This window comes from Bactrocera dorsalis, chromosome 1, assembly GCF_023373825.1.
Source record: "Bactrocera dorsalis isolate Fly_Bdor chromosome 1, ASM2337382v1, whole genome shotgun sequence".
Taxonomy (NCBI): domain Eukaryota; kingdom Metazoa; phylum Arthropoda; class Insecta; order Diptera; family Tephritidae; genus Bactrocera; species Bactrocera dorsalis.
The window spans coordinates 60,226,689-60,240,293 of NC_064303.1; the positions used below are offsets into that span (position 1 = coordinate 60,226,689).

Genomic DNA, 13,605 nt, shown 5'->3' on the forward strand with positions numbered 1-13,605 from the left:
CGGATGAAAAGCCTTTTATTCAGAGAAGTTAATTAGCTATCTCTTTTGAGCCGAAAATTGAGCCATTGGGAGTATTTATACATTTAAGATTACCTTGCGTACAGGAGTCGGAGAGCATTTTTATATCAGCCCATTATTTCTTGGGATTTGTTAACGGAGTGATAGCTTTGGTAAGTCTTTGTAAGCAAGCCCCCTTAGCTTCTTTAATATTTTTACGACTGCATTAGCTTTTTGTATTTTATTACATTATGAATAGAGCGCGTATTAAGCATCACACAAAATTTTGATCACAAATTTAAATCATATTTGGCATGTAGGCTGTGGCTGTTTGTTTGAAAATTGGACAAAGAATAAATACATAATGATACTTCGCATGGGTTTTATTTTAAAAACTGAAAGATGTCGAAAAATAGTTTAAAGCTAAAATTGAAAGAAAGCGGGCACGCAGTGTATGTGGCATATTCATGAAGAAATACAGAATTCAATAATAAGAAGATATTTTCCGATTTTGAACGCATATCTATTAGTAAATTATTAAAAGATATAGTTATGACATACAACTTAGGGAACATGATGACCATATAAAATTTAAATTTGAATAGTTCGAGTTGCATAAGTTATAGTAAATACAACTTCATTTAGTTTCTATCAAATTCAAGGTTTTATTCAGTATAGTTAGATTGAACCAATTTAAGTCAATTAAAGTAATTTAATGATAACACTCTTATGAAAATCTTCGTCAACGTTGGAAAAATTGGCGCATTTTTCTCCATGTACCACGAGTAATCAATTATTTAAATGGTTCCAAAAGGTTTTTTGTGCAAGTTTTGCTCCTGAGCAATCGAAAACAGTGTTTACTAACTATAACATCTGATTTAACAAAGTTTGTACGCATGTAGAATGACATATTCGTATGCCAGGTTGAAAATATATTTTTTTTTTTGCTTAAACATTTAGTAATTGGTAGTTTTTATTATTGAGATAATTCGCATCACTTTTTTTTTTGCTTCAATAATTTAGGTGTTATATTGAATATAAAACAAAAACTTCTCCCACAAACTACATAAAGTAATAGAGGCTTATGGCAGAGAAATATCAACCTCCCCAACTTCGCTTAACATTACATACGAAACAGAAGGAGAAATACTTTTCCCCCGAAGTAAAATATTTGAATAAAAACAAAGTGATAACACAAATACTAGTAAACATTACCAATTAGTAGATTACGAAGTGAACATCCTCTCACACTACAACATAATACAAATAATACGGATGCAACACAAGAATCTACACAAAATTTACCATCAATACTACACAGTGAAGGTATTAACCAAACACACAAAACAGGTAAATATTTTTAGAATAACAAGAATATAAATATGTATGTATATTAACACTGATTTCTAAAAATATCTAATATCTATTCACGAATATACGAACAATTAACAATTAACATAGTGTTAAAACACTCACATATTTATATGTATAAACATGAATATGTTATTATTATCTATAACGTTGAAACAAAAAATCGAATTATCTTTATTTAAACGGAATTGGCCCCTTACAAAAAAAACTGTATGATATTTTACAATCAAGAGGAATATTGGTAACATGATATGTAAAATGCTGTCATATTATATGGTATAGTAAGAAAGATATGTATAAAATTACGCATTCCATTTTTTATGTACTTGTTTTTTAAGTAAATATGATAAACAGTTGAGTGCAGACATTCTGATAAGTTTGTTAAAAATATGACTACTTACTGTGGTAAATTTCGGTTCATTATAGTATTGTATGAACATATATTTCGCTTTATATTAGGCAAAAGGCAATCCGACTTCTTATCCGCTTCTGCAAAAGACATTATAATTTAACATTATATGCGTATGTATACATATATACATAGTCAATAAAGCCTGCGTTCACCCGACACATTTTTAAATGAAGTAAAAACACAATGCTAACTGATAATTCAGTTAAAATTTTTTCCTGTTATACAAAGTATGTGTTCAGTTTATAAATTGGGTACAAAAACATTGAAAATGATAAAGGAAAATTAAATTCAGTAGTTTGTTGGATAGGACATTGTTTTAAAATCGATTTGGTATTGATCTTATCAACTTATCTGTTTCCTCAACTGTAATCCGGGACCATTCAGTCTGTATTGCAATACGCAAAGCCACCTTACTTGTTATTGTATGCTGATTGGGGTCAGCGAATAGTCGAAGATAATCCAAGATTCACTGCACCACCTTGTTTCAAATTATATTCTAAAACGTTCAAATATCCCCCTTAATCTCTTGTTGACTCAGTAGATTCAAGCCGAAAATGCTATATTTACTTTCATCCGAAAATATTACTTGTTTCCAGACTCCGGAGACTTATTTATATAATTATTAGCAAATTCAATGCGCTTTCGTCTGTTTATAAGTTAAATTATAGTTTCGAGCAACTTTGCCATAGTATACAGCTTTTCGTAAAAATTTTCATTTTTGACACAAATTGTTTTTTTGTTTCAAGCTTATATTGACATTTTCAATAGTATTAGTTGATATAATTCGTGGATTCACTTTCACCATATACAGTCAGCGTCATATTTCATCGTACGGCAATTGAAAATAAATTTTTCTGATATCAATCCACTCAAATGAGAAAAGTTCTTTCACAAATTTATCAACATAAAAGACAAAATATATTTCATTATCCAGTTTCGCAAATTATTTTCAAAATAAATGGAAAGGCTTTAAAGTATACAAATGTTCAAAGTTGTTGCGTCATAATTTATCTTACGGCATACTTTTAGTTAGTTTTCTGTTAGTTTTAAGTATTAGATTGTAAAACAAACTAGCTTCAACATAACAGTGTAATCAGTTTATCAAGTACAGTGAAGCGGACAAGTGATTATTTCATATTTTTCCTATAATGAATAAAAGAAAATGAGCGCCCTCAGATTTTCGAAAATAGTTACAAAATTATAAAATGAAGTGAAATTATTGAGCGAAATTGCTAAAAATACATCTAGATCTAAGTTTACTATACAGAATACAGAAAAAAAAAATTATACTTGCAAATACAAAAAAGTATCGAGACACTCGAGTTAATAATTTAAACTTTAACCACAGCCTTATGTTTCAGCAAACAAAAAGGAAACAACAAACAATAACAACCCAAATAGTTATTTACTAGTAAACAACCAGCATCTCAATAGTATGAGCAGCGATAAGCATAGCCTATATAAGCAACTGGAACAATAGCCTGGAGGTCACTTTATCATTATTGACTGCCGAGTAACAAGTTATCACTTGTAACCAGGGACCGTAACTCTTATGACTTTTATCAAAAAAATCAAAAAATAAGAATTATTTTTGATTTTTAAATATTTAGATCAAAAATAAAAATTATTTTTGATTTTTATATATTTAGATCAAAAATAAGAGTTATTTTTGATTTTTATATATTTAGATCAAAAATAAAAGTTATTTTTGATTTTAATTTTTTTTTATCAATAATAAAAATCAATTCAAAATTTGTATTTATTTATTTTTGCCGTATGTATTACAATATGCTGCATCATTCCAATTTTTATATATGAATATATGCGACTTGTCCATTATCAAACGTCCAATAAACTCTTACGTAAATATATTCACGGTAGCAATGCTTTAATTATAACAGTATTCAGAAGAAGCAAATTTAGGCGTAGTGATAAAGAAGAAACGAAACTGACAATTAAAATATAGAAAATTATGAAAATATCATTGATAATGTATCAGCTATAAAACGTGAATAGAGCGAAATAAAAAAATTGTAAAATTCTTAGCTTACGTAAAGCTTAAAAAGTAATGGTTACTACTGCGAGAGGCTTATAAGTTTTGGCTGCCATTCAAGTCAGTGTTAAGATGTTTTTTCAAGTGTTCAATTTTACCATCATAATCGATTCTAAATGTTCCTCAGATAAATTATATCTCAAATCTCCCAATATCAATCTGAGTGCCGAAAATGACCTTTCTACACTGACTTGAGTGGCAGGTACAGAATGAACAACTAAAGCTAATTTTCGAAGCCATGGATACGCAAATTTTGAATTGATTTTTATTATTGATTTAAAAATATAAAAATCAAAAATAATTCTTATTTTTTGATCTAAAAAAATAAAAATCAAAAATAACTTTTATTTTTGATCTAAAAAAATAAAAATCAAAAATAACTTTTATTTTTGATCTAAATATATAAAAATCAAAATTTAAAAATCATACAATATTTCGCATATAGTTCACCTAAAAATCATGATGGTGTAATCAAAACTTTTCTACGATGTTCCTTTATGTATGATTTTTTTCATTAAAAATTGTAAAATAACTCTTATTTCCGGTCCCTGCTTGTAACTCTTGTACAGTTTAAGTGTAATATATTCAATATTGAAGTACATATGAAAACGGTGAAATATTATACAAATAAAGGATCAGTCAGAACCAATCTCATTGGCTGACTTAAAATTATATATTTATTTTATTCCTTAACTGGCGCCCAACGAGGGGCAGCAACAAAAAAGGATCATCAAAAATATCCTTAGCCAGTCTGCCTGAAAAGGAAGAACCTAGTCTCTGGAAACGAAAAAAATATTCATTTAAACCATCCAAGAAGTTTACCAGTGCATCATCCCACACAACGTCAACCAAAAGGGATTCACATAGAAAGAATACCATATCAAGCAGCGCTCCAAGAATACAGCTGGAGACCGCTAGACAGCTAGTAAAATAAATCAACAAATAAATCAGCAAGATGGCAGAAAAAGCAAATTTAATTGCATTAACCAACGCAGTCGCCGATCTGCAACGACAGTTATCCGAACTACAATTAGGAAGAAGTGCAACCATTCCACAACGAACAGAACAAATATGTGCTTACACCAGACCAAAAGAAGTGGATCTGAATATGTTTAAATCAAGAACACAATTTAATGGTGATTACAACGAATACAGGAATAGGAGGAAAGTAGCAACCACATTAATGGAAGACATACGACAATTCAAAGAACATAATATATATGCCCAAGCATTAATAATGATCAGAGGAAAAATTACTGGCAAAGCGGCACAGATCCTGATCAACCACAACGTAAAGAGAAACTTCCAAGACATCATCGATAGGCTAGACGATTCCTATGCCGACTAACGACCAATATACGTTCTGGAGGAAGAGATGACGAAAATACAACAAAAAGAACTACCACTGCATGTATATTATGACAATCTGAACCAAGCATTGAATGTAGTGCTATCCAAGATTTAGATGACACACAAGGAAGAACGAATAGTCCAAGTATTGACACAAGAAATCCAAGCTAAAGCAATCAGAACATTCATCACTGGACTGAGAAGTGTAGCTATCAAGAATGCCATCTATGCACGAGCTTGCACAACATTAGCAGATGCCTACAGTATCGTCCGTACATGATTCACGCCAACAGAACCTCGGGTACATTCCACGATACAACCATCATCAGAATCATAATTTTAGCAATCAACATCAGAATAATTATTCTTGACAACAACAACCCCCAGTTGAACCAATGGATATCGATTCATCCACCATATTCCGTAGACCAACGAGACAAGGTTACAACAAGAATCAGCAACAACCACCACGAAATCGGCAGCCTCGACAGAATTATCAAAATCCATTTAAGAAAGTAGTAAGAGCATTGGGATACAAACGAGAACGAGATATTATACGAGTAAGTCATTCTAATATACAACCGAAGAATCAACGGATCAACCAAATTACACACGATCAACGATCAAATACAGAATATGAACAGGAAGAATATTTTTTATTCTAAGGCATGGGTTACCAACGCTTGTAAGGACCACAGACGAAGGTAACTCAGTGTATATTTTAATTGATGGTGGTGCAGAAGAAAATTATGTAAATCCAAAATTCCCTCACGCAAAAAGGATAGAAGTAGAAAGTAAAAAACAAGCCGCTACTTTACATGGTAAATCATTAATTAAATATAAAAAGAAAGTGAATATAATAGGATTCAGTATGGAATTTTCAGAACTCGATACCTTACAAGATTTCGATTTCTTGATAGGAATTAAAGGTTTAAAGCGAATGAAAGCAATGATAGATACAGAAAGAAATGTATTAATTGTGAAAAAAAATTAACAAGAATAAATTATACATATGATAGGAGAAGAAATGTATAAAAAAGAAATAAATGATTTAATGAAAAGAAATGAGCAGAGTAAAACATTACCCTACGTAACTACAGTAGAGGCAGAAATCAAAACAGAAACAAATAATCCTATTTGGGTCAGACAGTATCCATACCCCCAAGCGGATAGAGCATTTGTAGAAACTGCAATAAAAAAAATATTAGATAATGAAATAATACAGCCAAGCAAAAGCCCGTACAATTCACAGTTTCTAAAAAAGGGAATGACGAGCAAGGCAACCCAAACAGACGTATGGTTATTGACTTGCAGAACTTAAATGCGCAAACAATCGCTGATAGATATCCCATTCCGGACATCACCATGATGCTCCAAAACTTAGGAGAAGCACAGTACTTCACGACGTTAGATTTGGAATTAGGATTTCATCAAATTAAAATAAAAAAAGAAGACATGGAAAAAACAGCATTTTCAATAAATAATGTCAAATATGATTTTCTACGACTACCATTTGGACTGAAAACGCACGGTCGATCTTTCAAAGATGCGTTGACGACATCCTCAGACCATTCATAGGAGTATGCGCATACGTGTATATAGATGATGTCCTAATATATTCAGCTAACCCTAAACAACATATGAAAGATATCACCAACATAATACACACTTTAAAGGCAGCCAACACAAAAATCTCGGATGAAAAGTCAAAATTTTTTCAGAGAGAATTTTTAGGACATATAATTGAAAACGGTAGAATTACAGTAGATCCAGGAAAAATAGAAGCTATAGATAGGTACAAAACCCCTACAAATTAGAAAGACTTAAGATCTTTCTAGGAAATGACCTCATATTATAGAAAATTTATAAAAGGATTTGCATCCATAACGAAACCATTAACACTCTACCTACGAGGAGAGAATGGTAATATTTCAAAGAATAATAGTAGCTCAGTACATGTAAAATGAGATGACCAAGCACTTAAAGCAGTTGAAACACTAAAAAATATACTAAAAGAACATATAGAATTATTCCAACCAGATTTTGGAAAAGGATTTGATTTGACTACAGACGCAAGCAATCATGCGATTGGAGCTGTATTGTCACAAGACAAGATATAGCATTCATTTCACGTACATTAACGCGAACTTAACAAAATTGCTCAACAAACGAAAAAGAAATGTTAGCAAACGTTAATTTTTTCAATATCAGAGGACAACCCAAATTCAAAATTAAAACGATGGAAACATTTTATAGAAGAATACGGAGCAAAAATTAAATATATTAAAGGAGATTTAAATGTAGTAGCCGACGCACTCAGCCGTCTAGTGAACGCAACTATGAACGACTCAATACACTCGAAGGAATCATCCTCGTCAATCAGAATTAATGATGTCAGCGCTCCACTGAACCAATTTAAAACACAAATTGTGATAAAACAAATGTGAACAAAATGCATTAGAAAGAGCAACAATTTTTACAAACCACGAGAGATTTTATGTTAATTACGTCACACCACAAGACTTGACAGATACACTGACTAAAATTATCAAACCTAATATCACGACCGCATTTCACACTACACCTGAAACCTGGTATGAAATTTATGATATTATAAACTCTTCATTTAATATAGAGAAGGAGCTTTTTTTGTCAAAGTCTATTAAAGGACATTACAAGTGAAGAGGATAGAGAAAATATAATTAAACATACGCATGAAAGAGCACATAGAAACGCAAAAAATAATACATTAGAGATACTAGAAACTTGCTATTGGCCAAATATAAAAAATAATGTAATCTGAATAACTAGAAAGCATTTGGAAAGAGAAGAAATACAAATTTGTAAAGAGAACAAATACAAACGCCACCCGACAAAACAAATTTTTGCAAAAACACCCATACCCGAAGGTAAAGGCACACAAATACAAATGGACATATTTGAAATCGATGGAACAATGTATGTATCTCTCATGCATAGACAGATACTCAAAATACGCATATATGAGAAAATTAAACGACAAAAGAGAATTCTACAAAATATTACAGGAAGTACTCATACAAATATTCCCATTTTGTAATAAACTAATGACATATAACGAGACCATATTTAATATCATAGCAGCAAAAGCTCTATTTCAACGGCTATATATTGAACATTCAATGACCACAGCAAACCATTCCACATCAACTTGAGCGCCTGCATTCAACCAATCTGGAAATTACTAGAATTCGCATTAAACAAAATAAATCAACCACTACTGAAGAACTATTCAACGCAATCAAGGAATACAATAAGACAATACATTCCGTCACAAAAAGGAAACCTATCGAATTATTTTTTGAAAGGAGCAAGACTGAAGGAATAAAAGAACTGATCAAAAAAAAGCAGGAGTATATGCTATCATACCACAATAAAAAACGAACACAAAAGGAATATAAAACAGGACAAACAGTTTATGTGAAACAAAACCGACGAAATAAAACACATCCACGCTATTTGAAGAAAACAGTACAAGAGAATCGTGAGGACACAATTTTAACAACGTAGGGGAAGATCGTACACAAGGACAACCTCAGAAACAATGATGAATATAACGCTAACATTAATCTAGCAACATCCTTAGCTCAGGAAATAACTGACTTACAAGATCGCAAGTACGTGTTAACCGAGACTGACCCATCATTTTTGTATCAAGAACATGAGTACCTATTCCATATGACGAACTTAATACGTAAACCATACTACGAGATCGCTGTACCTAGAGGAGAGATGCCTAGTGAAGACGCAACAGAAACAGCATTGTTCAACAGAATAGAAATCCTCACAAAACAACTATCTAAATGTAAAAATAATTTAAGTAAATATATTTGTAATAAAGAACCTAATGACAATTGTACAATACCAATGATCGAAGGAGGATGGAGTCATGTGTAGCAGTTCACGCAAGTGAGGAAAGTTCTCTGATCGCCATTCATTTGGGAGTGGACAGAAACGATTCTTTTACATATGACTCAAGCAGCTCACGACTTCCGGTCTTTGACCAAGCATCCTCTGGGTAGCCTAAGAACATCCGTTTGAAGGCGAGCTAAAGTGAGAGGGCGAAATATTCCCTACTTAGGGTTGTGCGCTGGGTTTGGTACCCACCACGTAAAAAAAAAACACCCCCAATGAAAGAAAGCAACAAGCCTCGGATAAGTGACCACCCTTTTGATGACGACCATGGCAAACGAATTAATATGATTTGAGGGCATGCACCTGGAATGTCCGGTCCCTTAATTGGGAAGGTGCCACTGCCCAGCTGGTTGATGTCCTCGTGAAAATAAAGGCTGACATCACCGCCGTCCAAGAAATGCGATGGACGGGACAAGGACAGAGACAAGTAGGTCCTTGTGACATTTACTACAGTGGCCAACTAAAGGAGCGCAAGTTTGGTGTTGGGTTCGTGGTGGGAGAGAGACTCCGTCGCCGAGTACTATCATTCACTCCGGAGAATGAACGTCTAGCAACAATACGCATCAAAGCGAGGTTCTTCAACATATCGCTGATTTGCGCCCACGCCCCGACGGAAGAGAAGGACGATGTGACCAAAGATGCCTTTTATGAGTGCTTGGAGCGCACTTATGAGAGATGCCCCCGCCACGATGTTAAAATCGTGCTTGGCGACTTCAACGCCAGGGTGGGCACAGAAGGTATCTTTGGCACTATGTCGGTAAATTCAGCCTCCACGAGGAAACATCCCCAAATGGGTTGAGGCTGATCGATTTCGCCGGGGCCCGAAATTTGATTATCTGTAGTACTAGATTCCAGCATAAGAAGATTCATCAAGCTACCTGGCAGTCTCCGGATCGAAAAACCACTAACCAAATCGATCCTGTTGTGATAGACGGAAGACACGTCTCCAGTGTTTTAGATGTGCGTGCGCTCCGAGGTCCTAACATCGACTCGGACCACTATATTGTTGCAGCCAAGATTCGCACCCGCCTCTGTGCAGCAAAAAACGCACGCTAACAAACACAAGGAAGGTTCGACGTCGAGAAGCTGCAATCACAACAGACAGCCGAACGATTTTCTACTCGGCTTGCACTCCTGCTCTCTGAGAGCACTCGTCAACAATTCGGTATAAGGGAACTGTGGGACGGCATTTCAAACTCCTTACGTACAGCTACAACCGAAACCATTGGGTTTCGGAAAGTGCAAAAGAACAGCTGGTACGACGAGGAGTGCCGTGTCGTAGCGGAGAGAAAACAGGCTGCCTACCTCGCAACGTTACGATCGACCACAACACGTGCGGGATGGGATAGATACCAAGAGTTGAAGAGGGAAGCGAGACGCAATTGTAGACAGAAAAAGAAAGAGGCCGAAGTGCGTGAGTACGAACAGCTTGATAAGCTGGCCGACAGGGGTAATGCTCGAAAATTCTACGAAAAGATGCGGCGGCTTACAGAAAGTTTTAAGACCGGAACATACTCTTGTATAACCCCCAAAGATGATCTAGTCACCGATGCCCAGAGCATACTTAAATTATGGAGGGAATACTTCTCCAGCCTGCTGAATGGCAGTAAACGCACAACGCCTGGAGAAGGCGAACCCGATTCCCCAATCGATGACGATGGAGCAGACGTTCCACGAATAGCAATTGCCCGCCTGAAGAACAAAGCGGCGGGGGCCGATGGATTGCCGGCCGAGCTATTCAAACACGGCGGCGAAGGACTGATAAGGACCATGCATCAGCCTCTTTGCAAAATATGGTCGGACGAAAGCATGCCCAACGATTGGAATTTAAGTATCCTATGCAAAATCCATAAAAAAGAAGACCCCACAATCTTCGCCAACTACCGTGGGATAAGCCTCCTCAACATCGCGTACAAGGTTCTATCGAGCGTATTGTGTGAAAGATTAAAGCCCACCGTCAACAAACTGATTGGACCTTATCAGTGTGGCTTTAGACCTGGAAAATCAACAACCGACCATATATTCACCATGCGCCAAATTTTGGAAAAGGAGAATCGACACACACCACCCATTCGTCGATTTCAAAGCTGCTTTCGACAGCACGAAAACGAACTGCCTCTATGCCGCGATGTCTGAATTTGGTATCCCCGCAAAATTAATACGGCTGTGTAAACTGACGTTGAGCAGCACCAAAAGCTTCGTTAGGATCGGGAAGGATCTCTCCGAGCCGTTCGATACCAAACGAGGTTTCAGACAAGGCGACTCCCTATCGTGCGACTTTTTCAATCTGCTGGAGAAAATTATTCGAGCTGCAGAACTTAATCGAGCAGGTGCAATATTTTATAAGAGTGTACAGCTGCTGGCGTATGTCGATGATATTAATATCATTGGCCTCAACGCCCGCGCCGTTAGTTCTGCTTTCTCTAGACTGAACAAGGAAGCAACGCAAATGGGTCTGGCAGTGAACGAGGGCAAGACGAAATATCTCCTGTCATCAAACAAACAGTCGTCGCACTCGCGACTTGGCTCTCACGTCACTGTTGACAGTCAGTATTAACACCAACAACAATTTTAGCCTCGAAATCCATCGCAGAATAGCTCTTGCCATATAACCTTGCCTTGGTACTGCTTCGAACTGAGTAAACAATTGAGAAGTAAAGTCCTCCCTCGACGAACAAAGACCAAAATCATAAGTCGCTCATAATTTCCGTCCTGCTATATGGTGCAGAGGCTTGGACGATGACAACAACCGATGAGTCGACGTTACAAGTTTTCGAGAGAAGGGTTATGCGAAAGATTTATGGTCCATTGCGCATTGGCCACGGCGAATATCGCATTCTATGGAACGATGAGCTGTACGAGATATACGACGACATTGACATAGTTCAGCGAATTAGAAGACAGCGGCTACGCTGGTTAGGTCATGTTGTACGGATGGATGAAAACACTCCAGCTCTGAAAGTTGTGGGCTTTTTTACGTCTGCATATATGAAAAAAAAGATACTTATGACCATTATATTGTACATATTGTGTTTAAACATATTGCAGTTCCATTTAATGAAAATGCTTATGTATATAAATATATGATTTGTGATATTTTCAATTTGGTTGTTTTATCAAAATATTCAAAGAATTGAGGTTTTTTTCTACAATTGTTTTGTTAAATTTTAAAAATCTAAGTTGCCTCTGGAAATGTATTAAAATAATAATATGCGCTATAGAAATGGAGCACATATTTTCAAAAATATAAGAAATCATCAAATAAAAATATATTTGCGCGGTATGGCATTATTGATTGAGAGTGGCTAAGCACACAAATAGAATACAAACGCTAATGGCAGAAACATCTTCTCACTTCGCCACGAGCGGCAAGCGTTTTGTTCTCGTTTTCATTCGAACAATGTTGCCATTACTCAATACGCATATGTAGTTTTGTACACATTTAAGTTTTCAATTATAATTTTTCATAATAAAATATATCAAAACTGAAATCAAGCTATTAAAACTAGTTTATATATTTGTAAATAATAGCATTCGATTCTGAATTTGAGTTATTTTAAGAAAATTTCAAATATATTGAAGACAATTTTTATAATTACTACAGTATATCGAGCCTGGCAACCCTGTGGTGTGAGAGAGCAATCAGCTGAGTCGTTTCTACGGGGAAAGCTCCAAGTCGTTGGAAATTCTACGATTGTCGGGTGGTAGAAGGGTTGTTGGGTAATTATTTACATTGCGCTCTCATAAGATTCATTTGGTCATACGTGTTTGAAGAAACAGTGGTTCATAAATTGAAGTTATTATTGAAATTACTTTTTATAAGGAAGTTTAAAGAAATAACCTGGTTTGAAACTTTTTGCTTCGAAAATTATATCTAAAATAAGAAGTAGGTTATCTGATTTAAATTTTGGTACAATGGCTATAGCAAATAAGATTAAACCAGACATATAATTTATTATTTCAAATAAACAAAATTAAATGCTGGTATAAAGACATATTAAAAAAAATGATTACTAAAATCAAATATTTATTATACTTTTTGTTATTTGTCTTACATTTTATAAATTTATAGTAGTTACAAAGAAACTTAAAATTGTTAGGCAATTTTACAGTTATTACCCACAGTGCAACTTTCCATATATGCGTGCGCTCTCATTTGTAAACATGGTTTGGGAAAATACGTTGCTCTCATTTGTAAATATGGAGTGGTAAAATACGTTGCTCTCACTTCCCTCTTCATGTTTGCCCGCGATGATCCCCTCACCTAGCCGTCAAAATGTGCACTCGTGCCCGCACGGGCAAAATGCCACTGAGGGCTAATATGCCCATCCCTGGCGTAAGCGGTGTCTACGCCAGTAAAGAAGAAGAATGATCGAAGGATACGAAGCCGATTGTAATGTTATCCAAGAAAATAACGCACCTATTATAGATTTAGGACATGGTAATGTCGTATTACAAGGAAAACATA

The 13,605-nt window shown here is 35.0% G+C and overlaps 1 protein-coding gene across 6 annotated transcripts in view; it reads right to left on the bottom strand.

Annotated features, from left to right (window-relative positions):
• The window catches only part of LOC105226825 (MPN domain-containing protein CG4751), a 214,980-nt gene that overhangs the window by 70,749 nt on the left and 130,626 nt on the right, over positions 1 to 13,605 (bottom strand). For 5 of the 6 annotated variants that reach the window (XM_049462383.1, XM_049462384.1, XM_049462385.1 and 2 more), the window contains one exon: positions 1,770 to 1,857. The exons of the other annotated variant lie outside the window; for it this stretch is intronic. In XM_049462383.1, coding sequence (XP_049318340.1) covers positions 1,770 to 1,857 — 88 coding nt within the window. The remainder of the gene's footprint in view (positions 1 to 1,769; positions 1,858 to 13,605) is intronic. 6 annotated transcript variants of the gene reach the window in all.